Source organism: Acinonyx jubatus, chromosome D4 (assembly GCF_027475565.1).
Source record: "Acinonyx jubatus isolate Ajub_Pintada_27869175 chromosome D4, VMU_Ajub_asm_v1.0, whole genome shotgun sequence".
NCBI classification, from domain to species: Eukaryota; Metazoa; Chordata; class Mammalia; order Carnivora; family Felidae; genus Acinonyx; species Acinonyx jubatus.
In genome coordinates, this window is record NC_069391.1 from 85,448,382 (window position 1) to 85,469,779 (window position 21,398).

General features: G+C 47.9%; 1 protein-coding gene across 12 annotated transcripts in view; it reads right to left on the reverse strand.

The window, feature by feature from the left end:
- Positions 1-12,266: 12,266 nt before the first annotated feature.
- GLIS3 (GLIS family zinc finger 3) overlaps positions 12,267-21,398 on the reverse strand; it is a 578,617-nt gene continuing 569,485 nt past the window's right edge. For 11 of the 12 annotated variants that reach the window (XM_053205324.1, XM_053205318.1, XM_053205323.1 and 8 more), the window contains 2 exons: positions 17,366-17,548; positions 12,267-16,523 (listed from right to left, as the gene is read on the reverse strand). In XM_053205324.1, the coding sequence (XP_053061299.1) occupies positions 16,387-16,523; positions 17,366-17,548 (320 nt within the window). In that variant the 3' untranslated portion in view covers positions 12,267-16,386. The remainder of the gene's footprint in view (positions 16,524-17,365; positions 17,549-21,398) is intronic. The other variant, XM_053205327.1, reaches the window with a different exon arrangement.

Consider the following 21,398-nt stretch of genomic DNA (forward strand, 5'->3'; position numbering starts at 1 on the left):
TGTGTGTTCTGATGACCCTCAAAGAAACAACACAGTATCTTGGACAGGCCGAAAAGTCAGGGGCCTAAGGTGCAGGCCGGGATGCCACGATCCAGATCCTCGGCGGACTTACGTCCCTTCTCATCTCAGCTGTTCCACCTCCAAAACGAAGATGTTTTACTAGATGGCATCCTGTCAGCGGTCTTCATTTGGTTCCTCAACCACTTGTTCACTTTGAGTTGCAGCGATTTGCTGAGTGTTGTGAGCATACAAAGAGAGGAAAGCTCACGTTGGTCTTTGGTGAGGCTTATTCTACTCCCAACACATGGTTGCCTGGAATCACCTACTTCAATGCAGCCAACTTTTAAAAAAAAAACTGACCACGAGCGAAAAGTCCCTTCTGCTGCACCTGGAATTGCGACTTTCCTTCTCCACCCTCCGCCTCCAAGACTGTCCTGGCCCTGGATCACTGCCCTTTCTCTTGGGGGACTTGGTCTCCGCTTTTTCTCCTCTGGGAGTTCATCGTATTCCTTCTTCAATGTCAATTTCACTCAAGAGCCACTCACTCACTCGCCTTGCTCTGAAGGATCTTTAACATTCAGAGTAGTCTATGAAGGTGTAACTCACAGTCAACTCTTACAAGCATTTGATATTAATCACAGGGCTCCAGAAATAGACTCCCCTTTTAGAGAAGAAATGTACCTGCTATAATTGCGCCACTTGCCTTGGCTTGGAGGTTGCCATTTTGGACAGCAATGTGAGTTTCCTTTCTTCTTGCTTCCTGCCTATGTGAACGAGGAAATGCCAGAGACCTTCCCACCCCCTCAGCCAACCCAGTACTCCCTGTTCAGGTGCTTCTGCCAACTAATTAACACCTCCTTCACAAGCTGTAAATTGGACAGCAGGTGCACATGAATGCAGAACCCAGTGGGGAGTCTCATGCTTTCTCTCAACATATATTGCATGAAAGGCAGGAAGTGAAGTCAAGTGGGCTGATGGGAAATTCATGTTGCCAAAATGGCCGCCCCCAGAATCTTAAAGACATGTATGGGCTTTTGACACAAAAATAAATTTTGCCTATCTTTGGTGGCTTTTCAAACGTACTCCAATGGGTTCTTGAAGTCCTGCAAAAATTATTGGACACCTTTGGGCAGCCCTCGGGTGGTACCAGGAGTGTAGGCACTTTGCACACCTACCCTGGGCCCAGTGAACATTATCCTTCCAACCTTCCAAGGACCAGGGTCCTGATCATTAAATCCCTGCCTCTGGTCTCAATCTGCTCCAATCTGTCCTTTATTTTTCTGCCAGTGTTCTGTCTGTGAGTCACGTAGGATCATATCACCAGTTTAAAATAGTTTTTTGCTTCTTCAGATCGCACAGGATATATCCTCAACTATTTGGTGGGGGCCCAAAACCCCCAGGATGTGTCTCCTGATTACTTCTCCCTCTCTCCTGATGCACACTCACACCATACGCACCAACCAGACCGAACTTTCCATAGCTCCTGCACGGGCAGTGTTTCCCCACAGCACGGCATTCTCGATCTGTCTCAGTCCTGTTCTCACTCCAGAAGCCACAAATTCTTACTTTCTCCAAAGAGCTCAGAAATAATTTTTCATTAGCCTTCAATTCAATCCACTTCAATCCAGTTCTATTCAATTCAACAAAGCCTACTGACCAACTAACTTTTCTATGTCAAACACTCTGCTATGCTCAGGACATTCAAAGATAAGTCGTTGGCTCTCCCTCCCAGGAGCTTACAACATAGTGGAGTAGAGGAGACATCAGTAAATACCTGTAATAAACTCTGATGGATCCTTCTAGATGGTACGCCTCAAGGTCTGTGGCAACACAGAATAATTTGTTCTTCAGACATGGTAGCCAGGCTCGGGGAGGGCACATATGTTGGCGGGAAACCTCGGAGCAGGGGCTGACATTGGAATGGACCTACCATACCTTTCTTCTCTCTTTGCTTCGGCTTCATGCTTCCTGGTGCATATAAGACAGCTCTTTGTGTAACATGGATGGAAAACAACACAGAGATGGATAAACCAAATCCCGCGTGATGGGCCCACAGTGCTGGGAATATTAAGTGTAACGGATACTGGAAGATGTGAAGAAACAGGCTTTGCAATATGTCAGAAGTTGGCTAACTTTCCTTTAAGTAGAGCAGGTCCTCCTTTCAGAGGGGGAAATCTTTTTGTACACACACACGATAATAGGGCTACAGCAAGCTGCTAAACATAGTCTGGTATGTGTGCAAACAAAACCGTAGAGGTTTGCAATTTACTGCTGAAAGTTTCAATCAAAATTTCAGAAAGTTCTGGACTTCTAGGTAATATGTGAAATAATGGAATAGGCAGGTGGCAAAAATGTAAGAGGGGAACATTCAAGACTTCGCTTTCTCCTCCCCGAGAGGCAATGATGACTTTAACCAGGATGTGCCAGGAAACAACCGGTGTGTGGCCAGTGTCTTTGTGTGTGTGTGTGTGTGTGGCCCGTGTCTTTACATGTGTGCGTGTTGGTCTGTACGGTGATGCCCACTTCTTGATTTAGGTGTCGGTCTTTGTAATCGGTTTTCAAAGTGTGGCCCCTGATCAGGAGCAAGAACATGACCTGGGAGCTGGTTAGAAATGCAGAAGCTCAGGCCCTTCCCCAGACAGACCCACTGAGTCAGACTGTGTTTTCTCAGGATCCTCAAATAACTCAGATACACATTAAAGTCTGACAAGCACTGTGTTACCTCGTTCAGACTTCACAGCATCTCCACGGGGTTCTCAATGCTCAGCTTCAGGCTTCAAGCACACAGGAGGTGCCTGATCACATCCCCTTGTCGTGCGTGTATCACGCGTGTAAGCGTAATAGTGAGGGGGGCACCGAGATTGCATTTACTGCTTTCTTCCCCGAGCACATACATATGCCACACCCATTTGAGAAGTAAATCCATAGAAAAAATGGTTTCTCCATGAAAACTTCTTCCCTGACTCCCCGCACGCACGCACGCACGCACACATGCATGCATGCACGCACGCACACACTTGTTACCAACTTCGAAACGGCAATTATAAAGCCAGTAGGCAGCCAGGGAGGGGAACATCTGTCAAAGGAGCACCTGATGTGTCTCAGAGGAATAAAGAAAAGCTTCCATTACTGTACATAGAGTGTATCAAGAAGGGAAGTCTAACTAGACTTCCCACTTGTCCATTGTTTGTTGTCGTTTTTCTTTTCTTTCTTTCTTTTTTAAATGTTTATTTTTGAGAGCGACAGAGACAGGATGTGAGTGGGGGAGGGGCAGAGAGAGAGAGGGAGACACAGAATCCGAAGCAGGCTCCAGGCTGTGAGCTGTCAGCACAGAGCCGGACGTGGGGCTCGAACTCACAAGCTGTGAGATCATGACCTGAGCCACCCAGGCGCCCCTGGTTTTTCTTTTAAATGTTACCCTCTCAATAGAATGGACCTGCCAGCTCACCTCTAAGCCCACTAAACAGGAAAGAAACAGAGGGCGCCGATGACCCTACTCCTTCCTCCTCTGTCCACTGATGCTTGCTCTCCAGACCATACTTAGAAAAGATAATGCATATAGAAGGTAGACAGCCCCATCGACCGCTCACAAGTTCCATGCCCTCTTTCTCAAAATCTCATTCCCCACCCTTTCTTCTTAAAGCAGTTTTATTTATTCCTGAAGGGGCGAGCCGAATGCCGGGGAACGACTGGAAGAAGCAGCTTGGTCTGACAGTAGTCAGTGATGTCAGGGTTTTGATAAGCGTCGTGTTGGTTAAGGTCCAATATCCGTTAGTTATTCATATATGGTAATCCTGGAACTGGGGTCCTCTTGACATTCCAGTGATGGTTCTGGCTTTCAGAGAGGCCCCACTGGTTAGGCTTCCGTGCACCTTTTAGAGCATATGCCAGGGTCACAGAGACCCCTTCTCCCCCCTGCCTTACTCATCTGGAGAACCCGGTGCAGGAATATAGCAAGCACTGGGACTCATTGGTCCGACCAGGAGCGGGTACCTGGGCCAAGATGGGAAATGCAGAAGCTCTTCTTTGTGGATTACAAGTCCAGATTGATAGGATATATATCCATATGTCTAGATTTACATGTACATATCCATCTATATTTATCTGCTTATCTATATGTAGAGAGAGACTGACTGGCTGGTGTACTCTCTTTTCTTTCTTTATGCTGCTAAAGCATAAGCCTTGGAATGTGGGATGGGCATCATATGCTAGCTATGTGGCTCAGAGAAGCAGAGGAGGCTGCACAGATAGAAGAATAGAACAGTCCGGCCAAAATGAGTAGATGAAAGATGGGAGACAGACAGAGACAGAGAGAGAAAGACACAGAGACACAGAGAATGCCCGAGCTGGGAGTGGTACCTGCTTACATTTGTATGCTGTGTTCTTTCTTTTTTAAAAAATGTTTATTTATTTTTGAGAGAGAGAGAGAGAGAGAGAGAGAGAGTGAGAGAGCAAGAGAGACAGAATCCGAAGCAGGCTCCAGGCTCTGAGCTGTCAGTGCAGAGCCCAATGCGGGGTTTGAACCCACGAACTGTGAGATCATGACCTGAGCTGAAGTCGGACGCTTAATTGACTCAGCCCCCCAGGTGCCCCTGTACCCTGTGCTTTTTCAATAACTTCCCCTTCCCTACTTCAGCAGCCTCAGGTTGGCTTTGCTACTTTACAGACAACAGACTTGCTGCTTCCCCTCTGTCCGTGTAGAACTGTTCTTTCCCTTCTGGAGCTTGGCTTTAACCACCCCCCACCCGACTCTGCTCTCTCTGCACCAGTCCTGAGGTCGCAGCCCAGAGAGAGTGAGGTGGAGAGAGGAAGTCTTGGTACTGTGTGTTCTGTGCAGCTACAGCGTCATCGTGGCTGCATGGTCCCTGTGGTCCCCACGCATCAGGATGGCATGTCCTACCCACTTCAGAGCTCTCCTGGAACCTGTGTCAGGCAGTGCAGGAGGCAGTCTTGTCATAGGTCACTTTCTGGATCCGTCTTCTTGGCGAACCATTAATAGTACTAACTGCCAAGGGGACTGACTAGATGCAAAGTCCTTCATGGCCATGGGGTCGGGGGGGAGGTTAGGGGCAACAGTTTCACAGCAAACTTTTCAACAAACATAGGTGGGCTGAGGAGGGAGGTGACCCGAGAGGGATATCAATTGTGGATCCTGGAGAAAACTTGGAGAAAGGCAGCCAAGGGACAGCACCAAAGCCTAGCAGAACTGCTGGGTCATCTGCTTCGACCCCTTGAATTTTACAGGTGGGGAAGGGAAAGCAACATTTATAAGGGCCAGCCATGTGACAAGCACGTGAGTCGTCCACGAACCCTGTCATCTGGGTATGATCCTTATTGGGTAGATGAAGAAACTGAGGTTCAGAGTGGTCTGGTCATTTGCATAAGTGGTGAAGAAGGAAGGGATTCCGAGGCCCTCTCACTCCCAAGCTCAAGCTGTAGTCAGAAGTGGCTTGGCCACATCACCTGACTAGAGCCTGGTCTTCGACTGCCAGAGCAGCGCCTTCCGTATCTCACCACGCTGCCTCCACCATGGTGCGGTCTGAATGGCCGAAGCAGCGCTGATCTCAGTCAGAGCCGGAGCTGTGCCTGATAATCTACATGCTTGTCCCACTGCCTGTGAGATAAGCATGACTATTCCTGCTAAGAAGAAACGGGCCCAGAGCAGCGTTGTTTAGGAATTTATTTCTGATGCCGCGAAGTATGTAAGTGGCAGAGAACAACCATGTGTAACTGACACCGAAGTCTGTGACCTTCCTTGATGCCCTCCCAGGATGTGAGAAAAAGTAATAGATCATCCACTTCCTCATCCTCTGCTCCCCAGAGGGGAGTGGTCTAGCCTTAAGAGAAATCCCAGTGACTGTATGTGTGTGTGTGTGTGTGTGCGTGTGTTTGTGTGTGTGTGCATGTGTGAGCAAGCTAGCAGGGGAAGGACTGAGTCAGGAGTCTATTTTCAAAAGTGTATGTGAGTGTATATACCTAGTGCCCTCTTCATGGCAAACTGGGAAACATACTGATGGGGGACCTGTGTTCCCCCCCCAGTACCCCATGTGGCAGGCACAGAAGTATCCTGCCCCAATGCACTGCCACAGGGTCTGTGCTGGGCTGACAGCATTAACTTCACTGGAGTCTCTGGAGGGACCTCAGCCAACAAATGACCAAGACAGCAACAGCCAAGACACGGTCCTCTCAGGGTGGCATTGTCCAGTGAACTTCTTGCACTCCCAACTCTGTTTCAGCATCTGCTTCCTGGAGGAGGCAACCCTCACTACTCACAGCCTCATACTTCATAGGCAACCAGACTGAAACACCAGCCTGCTAGAATATCATGCCATGAAGTCAGGGATGAGCATGCGTGTCTGCGTTATCCCCAGCACCCAGAACAGTCACTGGCACATAGAGTGGGGTGTGGAGCTCAGGAAACAAATGTTAAATGAAGGAACGAAATCCAAATCTCTGTATTTGCTCACACTGGGATTGGTTGGGTCTGTACTAGTGCTGCTTTACCCATCTTCTATTAAACTGGCTGCCTCCTCCTTCAGCGACACCAACATCCAGGCCCCTTCCTTTCTCTCTCTGGCTCAGTTACTGAGATTTTATGCCAGCACAGGGCTCCAGATTCAGAGCCACCTTCTGCAGTTGCTCCAAACCATCTGCCCTCTTCTCTTCAGTTCTCCACTTCCTCTGCTCTCTCAGCCAGACAGGTGCCACGTCCACCTGGCGGGTGCTCTATGCTCACTTGTCCCAGAGCCACGCTCCCAAAGTGTGTCCCTGAAGAGCACTTACCCAGCAAGGTTCCAAAGTCCTAGGTGTCAGGCACCCTCTATTTATTTACTTATCTATTTATTTTTTATATCTTTTATATATGTAACATAGGGATGCCTGGGTGGCTCAGTCGGGTGAACCCAACGCTTGATTTCAGCTCAGGTCATGATCTCATGGTTCATGGGTATGAGCCCCGCATTGGGCTCTGCACTGACAGTGCAGAGCCTGCTTGGGATTCTCTCTCTCTCCCTCTCTCTGTACCTGCCCTGCTCGTGCGTGCATGCTCTCTCTCTCTCTCTCTCCCTCAAAATAAATAAAATTAAAAGAAAATAAACATGTAACATAAAATTTACCATTTTAACCCTGTTTAAGAGTACAGTTCAGTGACATTAAGTACATGTGCTCTCATACCATACACAGAAATAAATTCAAAATGGATTAAAGACCTAAATGTGAGATCTGAAATAATAAAACTCCTAGAAGAAAAACATGGGCAGTAATCTCTTTGATATCAGCCATAGAAACTTTTTCTAGATATCTCTCTTCAGGCAAAGGAAACAAAAGCAAAAACGAACTACTGGGACTCCACCAAAATAAAAAGCTTTTGCGCAGTGAAGAAAACCATCAACAAAAGACAACCTACTAAATGGGAGAAGATATTCACAAATGATGTATCTGTTAAGAGGGTAATATCCAAAATATAAAAAAAACGTATACAGCTCAACACTGAAAGAGTAAATAATCTGATTAAAAAATGTTCAGAGGACCTAAATAGACATCTTTTTTCCAAAGCAGACATGCAGATGGCCAACAGACACATGCAACACTCATGATCAGGGAAATACAAATAAAAAAAAAATGCAATGAGACACCACCTCACGCCTGTCAGAATGACTAGAATCAAAAAGACAAGAAATAACAAGTGTTGGTGAGGATGTGGAGAGGAAGGAACCCTTGTGCGCTGTTGGTGGGAATGTAAATTGGTGCAGCCACCGTGGAAGACAGTGTGGAGGTTCCTTAAAAAATTAAAAATACGATCCGGTAATTCCACCACTGGCTACTTACCTCCCACAAAGAAAAATACTAACTCAAAAAGATCTATTTACTGAAGTGTTACTGATAATAGCCAAGATGTGGAAGCAAGCCAAGTGTCCATCAAGAGATGAATGGATAAAGAAGAGGTGCTATGTATAGACGATGGAATGTTACTCAGGCACAAAAAAGATCTTGCCGTTTGTGACAACATGGATGGATCTACAGGGTATTGTGCTAAGTGAAATACATCATGTAGAAAAAGACAAATACCACTTGATTTCACTTCTATGTGGAATCTAAAAAAAAAAACAAACGAACAAACAAAAACCAGAAATAGACTCAAAAAGACAGAGAACAGGTTGATGGTCGCTAGAGAGAAGGGGCGGGGGAATGGGCAAAAAAGGTGAAGGGGAGAGGGCGATCCTGGCTTCCAGTTACGGAATGAGTAAGGCGTGGGGATGAAAGGCACAGCATAGGGAATATAGTCAGTGGCATTGTGATAGCGTTGTATGATGACAGACGTCCTCCATACTTGTGCTGAGCAGAGTATAGACACGTTGAATCACTGTGTTGCACACCTGAAGCTCATGTAACGTTGTGTCAACCGTACTTCGATTCACAATGTTCGGCAACCATCATCACTACAGAACGTTTTTATCGTGTCAAACAGAAACCCCGTACCCATTGAACGATAAGTCCCCATTCTCCCTTTCCCCAGCCTTTGGTATCCTCTATTCTTTCTGTCTCGGTGAACTGGCCTGTTCTGGGTACCTCACACACGTACGGTATTCGTCCTTGTGTGTCTGGCTTGTTTCATCGACCACGATGTTTTCAAGGTCCATCCACGTGGGGGTACGTCAGAACTTCCTTCCTAAGGCTGAATAATATTCCATTGTGTGTATAGGCCACATTTTGTTCATCCATCCGCTAGTTGATGGGTATCTGTGTTGCTCCTACATTTTGGCTACTGTGAGCAAGGCTCACAGTAGGAACTGTGGTGGGTCAATATCTGTTTTTAGTCTGTTTTCAATTCTTTTGAGTATAATAGTGGAATTTCTGTATCACGTGGTAGGTGTATTTTTAAGTTTTTGAGGGCCTACCCAACTGTTTTCCATGGGGCTAAAAGGTACTCCGTGGTCCATAGACTTCATCCTCCAGCTCTTTCTTGAAGAGCCACAATGTACTTCTTACTAGCAGAGTAAAGGCTCTGACAGGTCCTGAAGTAAAGAAATCTGAGTAACCTACACCCACCGTTCTCCTAACCAATTTGACCTTTCTTTGCAGAACATACCATCGTCTGCTGGTTTGGGAAACAGTTCTCTGAGCTCAGCAGGCGGACATAGTAAGAGCTGGGGCTCAGGGCCAGTGCAGAATCAATCAGAGCCCAGAGGCAGGGTCCTCTCCAACTCTCTAGCTGGCCTATTGGGCCACCCTGGCAAGTTCGCTTCCTTCTCCTGGGGCTCTGCACATGCTCCGTCGTCTGCCTGGTCCACCTTTCCTCTGCTTCTCTGCTTCTCGGAGATGAAGCTGGCCTTTAGGACTAGCTCAGGTACCCACTCTTCTGCTTAGCTCTTACGAAACTGTGTTGCCCTCTTAAAGGGCTGCCGCCTCCACTATACCGAGGGTCACATTTTGTTTGCAAAAACCACCACGTGGAGAGCTTATTAAAAACGCAGACGTCTCCATCTCACCCCCAAAATTCCAACTCAGTAGCTCTGGGGTGTGCATTTTTAACAAGCACCCCAGGCAATGTTCTTGGGCAGATGATTCTTGGAATGTCCCTGTTGTTAGCTCCGTGAGGCTAGGAGCCACTTCTGCTTCTGTTTCTTGTACGCAACGAGCGTTTGAATGAGCGAAGGAAGGAGCGTGTGCATACGTGCATGGATCAAACAGCCTCTGTCTCCTCTTAAAAGAAGAAGTTGGAAGAGATGTTCTCTAAGCTGTCTCTTCGTTCAACTTCTCTTTATAAAGTTCAGGTTATTTTGGCCCCAAGACACTTTATCAGAACCATACACAGCACACAAGCCCAAGCACATGGAACCACCCGGGAAACCCGGTGTAGAGGACTCAGTCTGCGCGAATGTTTAGCAAATGACCCAGGACTCACAGTAATCGTATTTTTGAAACTGTTGACTTTAGCCTAAGCTAGGGATCCAAAGAACAGCAGGTGCTTCTGCCCCTGTGAATTCAGCCTCACTCTCCCTAAGGGCAAGTAGCTGAGAGGCAGCATTGGAAGAGCTGAGAACCCCTTAAGTGTGAGGGCTGGGGGAAGGCACATGGGGAACCAGGGCCTGTGGCGGGTGCTGGGTGCTGAGTGGCCTCCGTGCTGCTTATAGGGGGCACAGACCGTTAGCCTTGGCGGGGCCCCCGAGCCGAAAGAATGCTCCCACCATTTTTCGGTGGAGCCTTTGGACGTAAAACCCTGACTCTCCTCTCCCTGTGGACCCTGGAGGTTTTGAGAGGCAGCTCTAGCTTCTCGTAAGAACTACAGCCTGAGAAAAATGAAGTCTCCCGTTGCTTCTAACCTCTCAGTGTTTCAGAGGAAAAGGTTAGGCTAGGACTGCCAACATCCAGCAAATATTTGGTTAGCTTGGAGAGAATGGGTGCTCGTTTTCCAATTCCCACAGACTTCTGTGTGCCCAGTTCCTTTTATTAAAAACTTCAAATCCAGAGATAAAGTCGAATGGCGCTCCAAGCTCCAAGCATTCATCTGTATCCCGGGGAGCAGGACCCAGAATCTAAACAAAGAAATCTTAATCAATAGAACTCATGAATTTCCTCCAGGAACAGGACCCCACGTAGCGGAAGGATCAGCAGAGGGTCCTAATTGTGGTTTTCTTTGCGTTGATGTTTATGGGAAATGCTGGAGGACACTCCTTCGGTCGACTAGGGTCAGCAAGCTACGGCCCACGGGACATCCTGCCCGCTGCCTTTTTTGTATGTTTTTTGTACAGCCTGTGAATTAAGAATGTTTTTTTTAATTTTTTTTTTCATTTTTAAATAGTTGAAATAAATCAAAAGAAGAAAAACATTTCAGGACATCTGAAAGTTGTGTGAAATTCAAATTTGCGTCCATAAATACAGTTTTATTAGAACACTGCCACACCCATTCCTCGGCGTGTGGCCTGTGGCTGCTTTCGAGTGACGGAATTGAGGAGTGGACACCGAGCCCATTATCTAAAATACGTACTATCTGGCCATTTCCAGAAAAAGTGTGCGTACCCCTGGGGTCGGGGAAGCAAGACCTGGCTATCAGTAGTATTTGTGCTAAAGGCTATGAAACACATACGCACAGGTGAAGAATTATAAAGCAGGCACCTGTTTACCCTAACAAGAGGGTCAGGAAATAAAACACTGCTGGTCAGCACCCCAGGAGTCCTCTGTGTGTCCTTTCTTCCCGATCAAAGTTCATCAGTATCTGGACCTTTGTGAGAATATCTTCCGCGTGGTTCTTGTATATTTCCACCACCTCAGGCTTGTAAATGAATCATGTGCGTTTTCAAACTCGTTAAAATAGAACACTATCCCTCTTTTTTGTGGTTGTCTTGCTTCTTTCCATTTAGCGAAGCTCATCTATTCATTTGACCGTTGATGGACAGTTGGGGCATTTCCAGCTCGGGGCTATTGTGAATGGCACTGCTGTGAACATCTTGTATCCGAACCATCACTGACTTATGCAAGAGTCTCTCCCTCGAGAGGAGTGGGATTGTTGGATCGCGGGCTATGTGTACCTCCAGCTCTACCCGTTAATGCCAAACTGTTCCCCAAAGAGACCGGACCAAATCGCGCTCCCACCAGCCGCCTCCTTACTTAAGGAGCACAGAAAGTCTCTGAGTCTTGTCAGCCGGCACTATTTGCATCTTCAAACCCTGAACCACAGTCCCCTGGAGAGCCAGACAGGGTGCGTGAGAGCCTTTATCCCTTCTGCCCTGCACCTCGTGTCTTACAAATGTAGCAAGAAGATGGTCAATTTTCCAAGAGTGACCCTGGAGGGAACATGAACTCTTTCAGGTCTTGGCTATACAGGTCAGCCAGGGTGAGAATGCCCTGACCACCCTCCCCTCTCCCTCCCTAACCGCTCCAACTCCCGTGATGGGCGCTAAGGAAGGAGGCCTATCACAGCCCAGGGGTCAGGTGGTCTCCCAAAGCCTGTGGAGTGGGCGGGCCGGGCGGGAGCGGGGAACGGTAACTGCCCCTTCCTCCTCTGGCAGACGGGAGGACTTCGAAGGTCGGGGCGTCAGCTCCCGGGAAGCAGATGCTTTTGTCTTTTTCTGCAGGGTTTTAGGAAGACTGGGCAGCCAAGGCCTAATCCCCAGCGGCCAGCGCGCCGTAACCCCCTCACCTGAGGGACCAAGCACTTAGCGGCATTTCCGAGGCCTGATGTAGCTTCACACTGAACGTGCACCAGTAAGCCCCAAGCCCCAGCGCATTTATCCAGTTCGGGAAGTGGATTAATAGAATAACCAATAAAACATGTATAAAAGCTTTAATTAAATCTGATGAAATAAAACTTCATGTTTTATTTATGGACACTCCCAACATGTAAAGGATTCAGGGACACATCATTTTTACTGCCATTTCGTCCTCATATCTATAATTAAATCCAGGCTGCAGCTCTGGGCCAAAGCAATGCGGCATTTTAAAGCCGGCCTTAGACCGGCCCTCCCCCACCCCCATCTGCTTTTAATTATAATTACCATCCCCATAAAGGAAGGAGGCTTGCGGCAAAACAAAACAATAAAACAAACAAACAAACAAAATGGCTGTTGCCATTGTGTTTTGAAAGGGCATGCCGAAGGCAGATTGCAGGCAGGTGGGCGTCCTATTTCCAGTTTTATTCTGTACCAAGTGCACAATCCCTTCATTTTACTTTTGACATAAAAAAAAAAAAGGACTTCATGAAACAAGACAAAATAACTTATGATTATACGAAACATAACTGTGACAAATCACAAAACTATACATATTAATAGAAAAAAAGTGTACCTAATTCTTTAAAAGATTTATGACAATAAGCACCAGATGTGTGCCCCTAAAGTAAAATCGGCCCCATATCCAGTTTGATATACGCAGTTCATTTCTCTACGTGAGTGTATATAACTATGTACAAGAGTCTGTGTGATTTATGGAAAACAGATTTCCACTCCCCCCCCAAAGTGCTTTATGTCAGCAACATTACACAGGATGTTCTGCTGTCTGTACAAAATAAATCTTTTCTTCTTCTTCTTCTTCTTTTTTTTTTTTTTGCTTTATCCATTGCAAAAAAAAAAAAAAGATAACCGCAGAAATTCCACACCACCAACAAAAAGTGCCATTAAAAATGCTGCTATAAAATGACATGGTCAAAACAGACAAATAAAATAGCAAATAATTGAATTGGACATTTACAGTCACTATTCCCAATACTTCAAGACAACTGGAAAGTCCAGGTTCTGGGACAGACAGGGGAGTTGAACGTTTACCTCTGCTCGAGTACACTAATGTGCTCGACAGCTGGTAAGTGAAACACGACAGAACCACACCACCCCTGTTCTATCAGGGGGTCCCATGAAGGCCTTCCGTCCACTTCGAGTCACCTGTGCAATTTGGGGGAGACATGGTTAAAGGGAGACACCCCACAGGACCAGCAAATACTTAAATAATATTTAACGGCCGATCAGAGGCTAAATTACAACTGACATTTTGAAATGGTCCCTTTAGGGAATTAAGACAATGCAGCAAATGAAATGTCTCTAAGCAGACTGATTTTTTTTTTAATGTAATAGGATAATTGGCTTTGTGCTGTGTGTATTTCACCAGTTTTTTTCAAAACAGGGGAATGACAATCTCTGCTCAGATGTTGATGAAAATGGTTACAATATCGAGACTAAAAAGGCCAGGAAATGGAAGGGAGTGAGTTTCTCGAAGTTTCTACTTTCACTGCTACAGACATGATGATGAATGCAGATATAAATCTGGCACGACACTGGAAGTAAGCAAGGGGCAGATTTTAAGGTCAGGGGAGACTCTGGACTCTAAGGACAGCCTGTGCCGTCTATAAGGAACCTGAATGTGTCATGCCCTGAGGCCCCGACTCCAACGTGCAGCCCCTGGGATACGCTTGACGGGTGTGTGAGGGGGCAGCTGACCTCGCGGGTCGCACTTGACTCTGCTTCCCGTGCGCTCCCTCTGCTAACACCAAGGTCCCTTGGTGGGGGGTGGGGGGGACTGGCTTCCATCCTGCTGAGGGAGGAGGCCCTGAGGTGCTGCTGCTGTCCCCTCCCCCCACAAGCAGCGACAGGGCCACCGTGAGGCCGGGCTAACACCAGAGGCGGGCACAGGGGCATCACCCCCAGGTGAAGAGGACAATGACACCCAGGGGTTTGTGAGGTTCAGCCTCTGGCTTCGCCTTCCTTCCCTCCCTCCCGGTAAATCATGTAAAAGCCGCGAGGCACGGAGGCATCACTGCATTAACCCTGCTTTTTGTCAGCTTCTCCCTCCCTCATCTCACACATGAAGAACGTTCTGAGTTCCCCACGCAGGCCTCAGCGTTCGAGAATGGCCGCGCTGCCTCCCTAAAGACACCGGATCTCTACCTTCCTTTGCAGAGCGTGACAAAGGACATGCAAGGGATGGCAGGTAGCACGCACGTGTCCTCCTTTAGGCCAAGTGACCTAACCCACAAAGTCTGCAGGGGGGGAGGCCCGAGGGCTCATCTGGAAGGGAAGCCTTTCGGAAAGCAGCGCAGATCTTTGTCAAGTGGGTAACTCGGCCCTCTCGCGGGTCTGGCCTTTCTCAGATCGGAGCTCAGCGGTCGGCGGACCTCGCCCACCGTAAAAGCGACCCCACACGCGGCTCTTTAGTCCCCTCTCTCCGTGACGTGTTGGGATCCGGTCCGCGTCAAGCAGCACGTGAGCGACTGCCGAGCCCGACTGGAAGGACCTGTCTGTCTGGACACAAACTGTCCCGGGACACCCAGCTGTTAACCCTTCTCGAAGACCGTAACGATCCCAGTTGGACAGACCACATTGTTTCATTTGTGTTCAGAAGCCATTCTTAAGGACAGAGAAAAGAAACGTTGAAACGCGATAGTTCTGGAACGCCAGAGTTTACCAGGGGGTCTCTGGGGTGTGGCTAATTTTTATGGCCTTACGCGCACGACTTAAGATCTTTTTGAATAGCTTTGTAAACGCATCACAGAAAGTGGCTTCCTATTCAGGTTTGCTATCAAATGACCAAGAGCTCTGTGGAAATTCCAGGCTAGGGTTACATGAAAAAAGCGAACATCTGCTGCCCCAGCCTTCCCTCTACCCGCTCCTTGGGAAGACCTTGCCAAGGGTGCTCAGGCAGTGGCGGTGGGCGAGCGGGAACAGAGAAGAAGGTGACAAGAGCGAGGAGGGAGAGGAGAGTACGGGGGAGGGACAGACGGATGAGTGGACATCCTAACGGAGGCGAGCAGAGGCTGTGCAAGATAACTGGACATCAGGCACCTCTCGTGTGGTTTTTTGAGAGAGCCCGGGATCTCAACTCGGCGTGTCCCTGTTCCACATCTTCTAGCACGACCTGGGCGCGGCATTCCCCGAGCGGAGGCGAAGGGTCAACGAGTCAAGTGATCTTTTCCACTGAACAAGGTCTTCGAGGTGGAGTCGCCTCACGCAGTCAGCCCACCAGGGTTTCTGCTACGGCACTGGGAAGGGGTCGGGCCCACCCACTTCCCGCCGGTGCCTTTCGCTCAGTGCAAAACTGCGACTCTGGGGGGGGCGCTCCTAGGCGCTGCGAGGTGGGACCAGGAGGGGCCACGGGCTGTGGCTACAATGGATGTAGCTGGGGTGATTAAGATAACTATTTCCATCCAAAGAACAGACCTCTAAATATTTTTCTTCCTTTAAAAGTAGATGTAAATAACAAGTCTTTAGCATAAAAGAACTAAGATAAGTTGCTGGAATATAAAACAGGTTGTAGTGCCTTTTAAGGGACTGTGCTTGATAGAACCTCATTTTGCTTCTGGAGAAATACTGAAAAGCGACTGGTTAGCACGGGGACGGGAAAAGCAGAGAGGCACCAGCTCGCCGGGGTGCCAGGCCGGTGCAGTGCCAGGATGGGGGGTGGGGGGGGGCTCCTCCGCCGGCTGAGCCCAAGCGGTGCTTTGGATGCAGATTTCCCTCATCGGGTCCTGCCGGAGCCAGTGGGGAGGATGCGTACGGGGCGAGGCAGTTCTCTGTGCTTCTGGTAACTTGGGTTTTCCTTCCCTACTTGGAGTTCTGTGCGAGGGTGGTCCCCGAACTACACTTTGACGTGTGCGTCATTTCACTGGTGTCCTTTGAGAGTGGACAGCTGGAAGGAACAGGTGTCCGGTAGAGTGACTCTAAATTCCCTTTGAAGAGACAGTCCTGTGGGCCACCAGCAAATCCAGAAACAGCAGCAACCACACGCAGCCCTGGGAAGGCCGGCCCTGACCAGTCCCGCCTTCCAGAGACACGCCTGGGACTTTGCAGGTTCCACGGAAGCGGCTGGCATCCTCTTCGTGCAGTCAGTGCGGGTGTGAGAGTACAAGGTGGCGAGCGACGAAAAGGTTCCGGATGCCAGTGGTAGTGGAGGCCAGGGGAGCTTTTAGCCTTCGGTATAGACAGAGGAGAGCTGGCTAGGACAGCGGTCCACAGCGCTGATCTGCAAGAACGTGGCGTCTTCAGGCCCGCCACGCACAGAGTCCCCAAAGAGGCCAGGGGACCCCGACGGCAAATCATACACTGGAAGAGAAGGAGAAAGAAGTCAGCGGTCCCGCCTGTCTCTACCCCACCGTGTGTGCCCTACGGCCAGTGCTGAGTGGGGGCCCAGGGTTAGGACCTTCAATGGTTCTCTGTCCCCAGGGCCCTCAGTGGGGAAGGAGGCTGATGGACTTGCAGGCCTACGGTCAAGGTAAGTCTTGGCAGGAACGGTCAAGGTAAGTCTTGGCAGAAAATACGGGCTGAGTGCAAATAAAAGTCAAGTGTTCAAGGGAAGGGTGAAGGTGGCCTGAGAAAGGAGATGACTGCAGTGGAGCCATAAAGAAAGATGGGATTCTCACAGATGGAGAGGTAAAGAAAGAACATTCTAGAAGGAGGAAACAGAGCACAAAGACGGAGAGCGAGGGACTGTGGGGCCACGTGCACGGGCAGTGCACGTGGGGAGACAGGTGTGAGGTGAGGCCTGGAGCACCTGACCAGGCCTATCTCGTGGCTTTGATTGCCTTGCCAAGGAGAAGACTTTATTCTTTAGGCAACTGGAGGCTAAGGTATTCAAGGAGGACAGGGGCTTATTCTGTCCTTCATTTTTGGAAGGCAATGCTCACGGTGGTGCAGAGGGAAGAATGGTAAAGGTAGAGTTGGCGCAGGGAACACGCTGGAAGGCTACAGCTGTTGTCACAGCCCGGGAGGGACACTGTGGCCCCTGAACCAGGGTGGTGGAGGTGGGCCTGGAGAGGAGCGTGAAGGTGCGAGATACGACAGGGGCGGATTCAACGGGATTTGCTGCGGTCACGTGCAGGGTCAAGTCTAGTCCCGGTCTCACCTGCTAGTCTGCTGGGGTTTCTAAGTGACAGTCATCAACATACCTGCAATGCCCGAGTGAGCTGAGAAGGCCCTGTGGAACACGTCAAAGCCAGCCTGCCCCATGGGCGTGGGGGCCAGGCAGTCCTCGAAGGAAGGCACCACACTGCACGAGCTGCTGGGCAGCACGGCTCTCTGGGGGTCCGGGTACTGTGGGGGGCAGAAGGTCTGGAGCTGCCCATAAAATCCTGAAATACAAACATGGCAGTGATCTACCGCAGAAGGCCGTTCCAAACACCACCCCGGCACAGCCAGACCCTTGCTCAGCCTGGCTTCATGCGACAAAATGCCTTCAACTCTTAAGCCCACCTGTAAAATCTCGTAAGCGAGCCTCCGAAATGCACTATTTCCGCAGAAGCTCTTCTACCTTCAGGGGCCAACAAAGCTTGTTGGCTTTTGACATTTTTACCTCCTGCTCCAGGACTGGAAGCTGAATGAAGGGCTCCTTACCTTCCCCAGATGCTCTACAGAGTCCTGGAGACTGCGAACTTGACCTTCAGAGAACGTGCCTACCCAGACCCTCCCACCGCATTTGGGTACATCGTCATCACCTCCTTTACCTTACATTCTGTTCTGCTTTTCACATTTGGTAAAGCCTGAAGCATGCTCTTAACAAGGCCCACTTACAAAGAAAAAAAGCAAAATCGATCTGTCCATCCATCTGTCCTTCTAACGGATACGTTCAAACTCCTTAATAACTTTTTCACTATGTTGAATAGGTATGGGGTACCCATAAGATGGAATGTGCTAGAATATATTACTGTTGTTGATCTTTGCGGTAAATGGGAAAACTGGAAGTGAAGACACAATGCAATGAAGAAATAGGACGAAAGGTTTCTTAATATTTGAACGTAATCATCGACATTCTGCTGATCTTGTTTCACTGATGTCTTTCAATTTTTCTTTTCTCGTGTAATGGAGTTTTCCTTGGGGCGTCTGCGGTCCTTTCCAATGATCCTCTACACCTTCCAAGATATCTTACCTTTTCTGCCTTCCTTCTTGCCTCGTGATACACTTAAGTCAATGGATTGTTTTCCCGGAGCATAAGAAGCTTTTAAAAATCTAATAATGAAATCTTCATTTGATGCTATATTGAAGGGAAGGTTGTAGTTCTTTGTGTCTGTTCCCTCACCTGTAAACTGTGTCGGTTTCACTGGCTATAGTGAAGATTAAGGGATAGGAAGACCATATATAGCATTTTAAGGTGCTTTAGAAACATCGGCTATTCTTAACATCACTACTGTATTTCGGGTAGGAAAAAAACACAAGAGACTCGTAGAGAAAGTGACCCAGGGCTCATATGAAATGATGGAGAACTCGGGACTAATTCATTGGGCTTTGGGTCCCCATTCCTGTGTGCCTTTCTCCACTAGAACTCCCCCTTCTCACTGATCAATAGGTAGGGGAGGTGTTACTGGGTTCTTTCCAGCTCTCCTTAAGCACAACCAGGGCACATGGCCACATCCAGTCTACTACACTCTTAACCCTTCTCACTTCTGTTTCGTACTCTCAAGGTGCCTGTGTAAATGCTCCCATCACCTTCAGCCAGGAGGCCTGTTCTGTGGTTGCTGGGGACGCCACCAAAGAAAAGTGTGCCTAACTGCTCAAAAAGACACAGGCTGGCCCTCCAGGAGCTTATGATCCAAGACGGAGGGACCAATGCAGATTTAGGCATGGAGCACACTCACAGTAGAAAATGAAATAATAACCCTTTACAAGCAGACAGTAGTATATTTTGTATAGGATCCAGAGAAAAATGCACATAAGGTTTTGGGGGAAGGTTAAATGCATACATTACAGTAGAGACTGGGAAAATACCCGGGGAAATATCATGTTCAGGCAAGAGAAGAAAGAATGGGAAACCACTGGCCTTTCTCTGTTTGACCCCCAAAGGCTTCCGTCTGATCTTGCCAGACACATGGGCAAAGGACCCAACCAGACTACTCAAAGATTCCTATAATTGATCGACCAATATGGACAAACTCAATCCTCTAGCCAACAAAGAAATAAAATCAAGACAATATTCTACCTATCACATTAGCGAAGATTTCTAGAAATCATTCTCGGTGCTGGTGTGAGAATGACAATCATTTCTGTCCAGCGCTGTGGACACCGGGAAAGTACAAGCCTCTTGGAAAACCACTGGACAACCTGGGTGTAGATCCCTAGAAGTGTTCACATACATACACCTGGACTTGAGGATTTTACTTCTGAGTACGTATTCTAAAACTCTTTTCCAAAGCACAGAAGGGGGCGCCTGGGTGGCTCAGTCCTTAAGTGTCTGTCACTTGACTGTGTTCAGGTCACGATCTCACAGTTTGTGGGTTCGAGCCCCACATCCACTGTATGCTGACGGTGTGGAGCCTGCTTAGGATTTTCTCTCTCTCTCCCTGCCCCCCCCCTCCACTCCCATTTGCTCTCGCACTCTCTCTCTCTCTCTCTCAAATAAATAAACTTAAAAAAAAAAAAAGAAACAAAGAACAGAGGAAATTCTGCACAGAGACAGTCACTGCAGTGCTAGTTGTCAGAACAGAAGACCCAAGAGCCAAACGGGCCGCCATAAGGGGATGATTAAGCAAAGAGTGATATGCTTATACGATGGAAACATTAAGTAGGCATTAAAACAATATTTACAGGGGGTTTTTAATAACATGGAAAGACCATCATATAAGGTTCAGAAGAAAACAAAAGCAAGATACGAAGCGGAATATGGAGACTAGGTGCAGTCACGTGGGAGCCTATGCAGAGCACAGACATCAAAGCAACGTTTCTATAGTTGTCGTTGGGCTGGTTTTTTCGGGCTTTATATTTTTCTTTTCTTTTTTTTTTTTTTAAGTATAATTTATTGTCCAGTTAGCTAACATGCGGTATATACAGTGTGGGCTTTATATTTTTCTGAACTTTAATAGCAGTGAAGGGAAAGTATGCTGGAACCAGACTTCCTGGGTTCAAGTCCCTGTGTAACCACTTACCAACTATGTAGTCTTAGTGAATTACTTAGCCTCCCGATGTCTGTTTTCTGATCTGTAAAGTGGGGTTAAAAGTAGTACCTACACCTCACTGAGTTATGATGAACATTAGAGAAGTTAATATTTACATATTATAGAATATAATTCGATAATTATGTAATTGATATTTGTATATTTTAGTTTACATAGTATGTGATGCGTTTGTTAAATAAGTAAAATTAAAAAGTGAAATTTTATAACAACCGAGTTCTCAAAAAAAACCACAACCTAATTATTAAAAGAAAGAAAATTTTCGGAAAGGCAACAAGTGAAGTCCTTCAACAATAACCAAACGGAAAGAGCAGCAGGCATGTGGCACACACCCACTTCCCTGGTAAAATCCTCTGGAACATTCTTGGCCCTGTGGGGACCTGAGCTGTGCACATCTTGCCCATGTTGGTTCCCACGTCTTGCACTGACACACGTCCTGATTTCCTCGCTCACCCCCGGCACAAGCTCAAAACAACAACATGTCTGAGTGATCTGAAGGAAACTCGAACGAGCAGCTTCATGGTTTGGGAGGCTCCTTGGACTGATCTTGACTTTGGCTATCTGGTGGCCAGTCATCTATATTAGGATGAAAACAGGGCTGTGGACCACACTGTTGGTTTATTAGAGTGTAATGTCTCCTCACTGAGAAGAATAGACACTATCTGCTATTTATATCACTAGGCTGGCTCTGCCCACATTTGTCACCCACAAATTCCCTGACAGCGTTCCTCAGTGTACTGTTACCCTTCCAAGAGGAGAAGACATTTCTCACTAAGCTCCCTCAACTCCCCAGATAGGGACATTAATCATTCAGGTATGTCAGGAACAGTGATGCAGACCTTCACTGACCTTTCGTGAAAACCACTTCTCTCTCTTCCCTATCTTCTCTCATGCTTCTAAGAGAGCAGAAATGTTACCTGGCTTCAGCCTACCTCTGAGTATCGTGATGTGCGAGTGTAAAAGGTACGTCGTGTGGTGAAACACACCCGGTGAGGTTAACTCGTAAACCCAACATCCTGGGCTCCATCCCCCAGGCTCC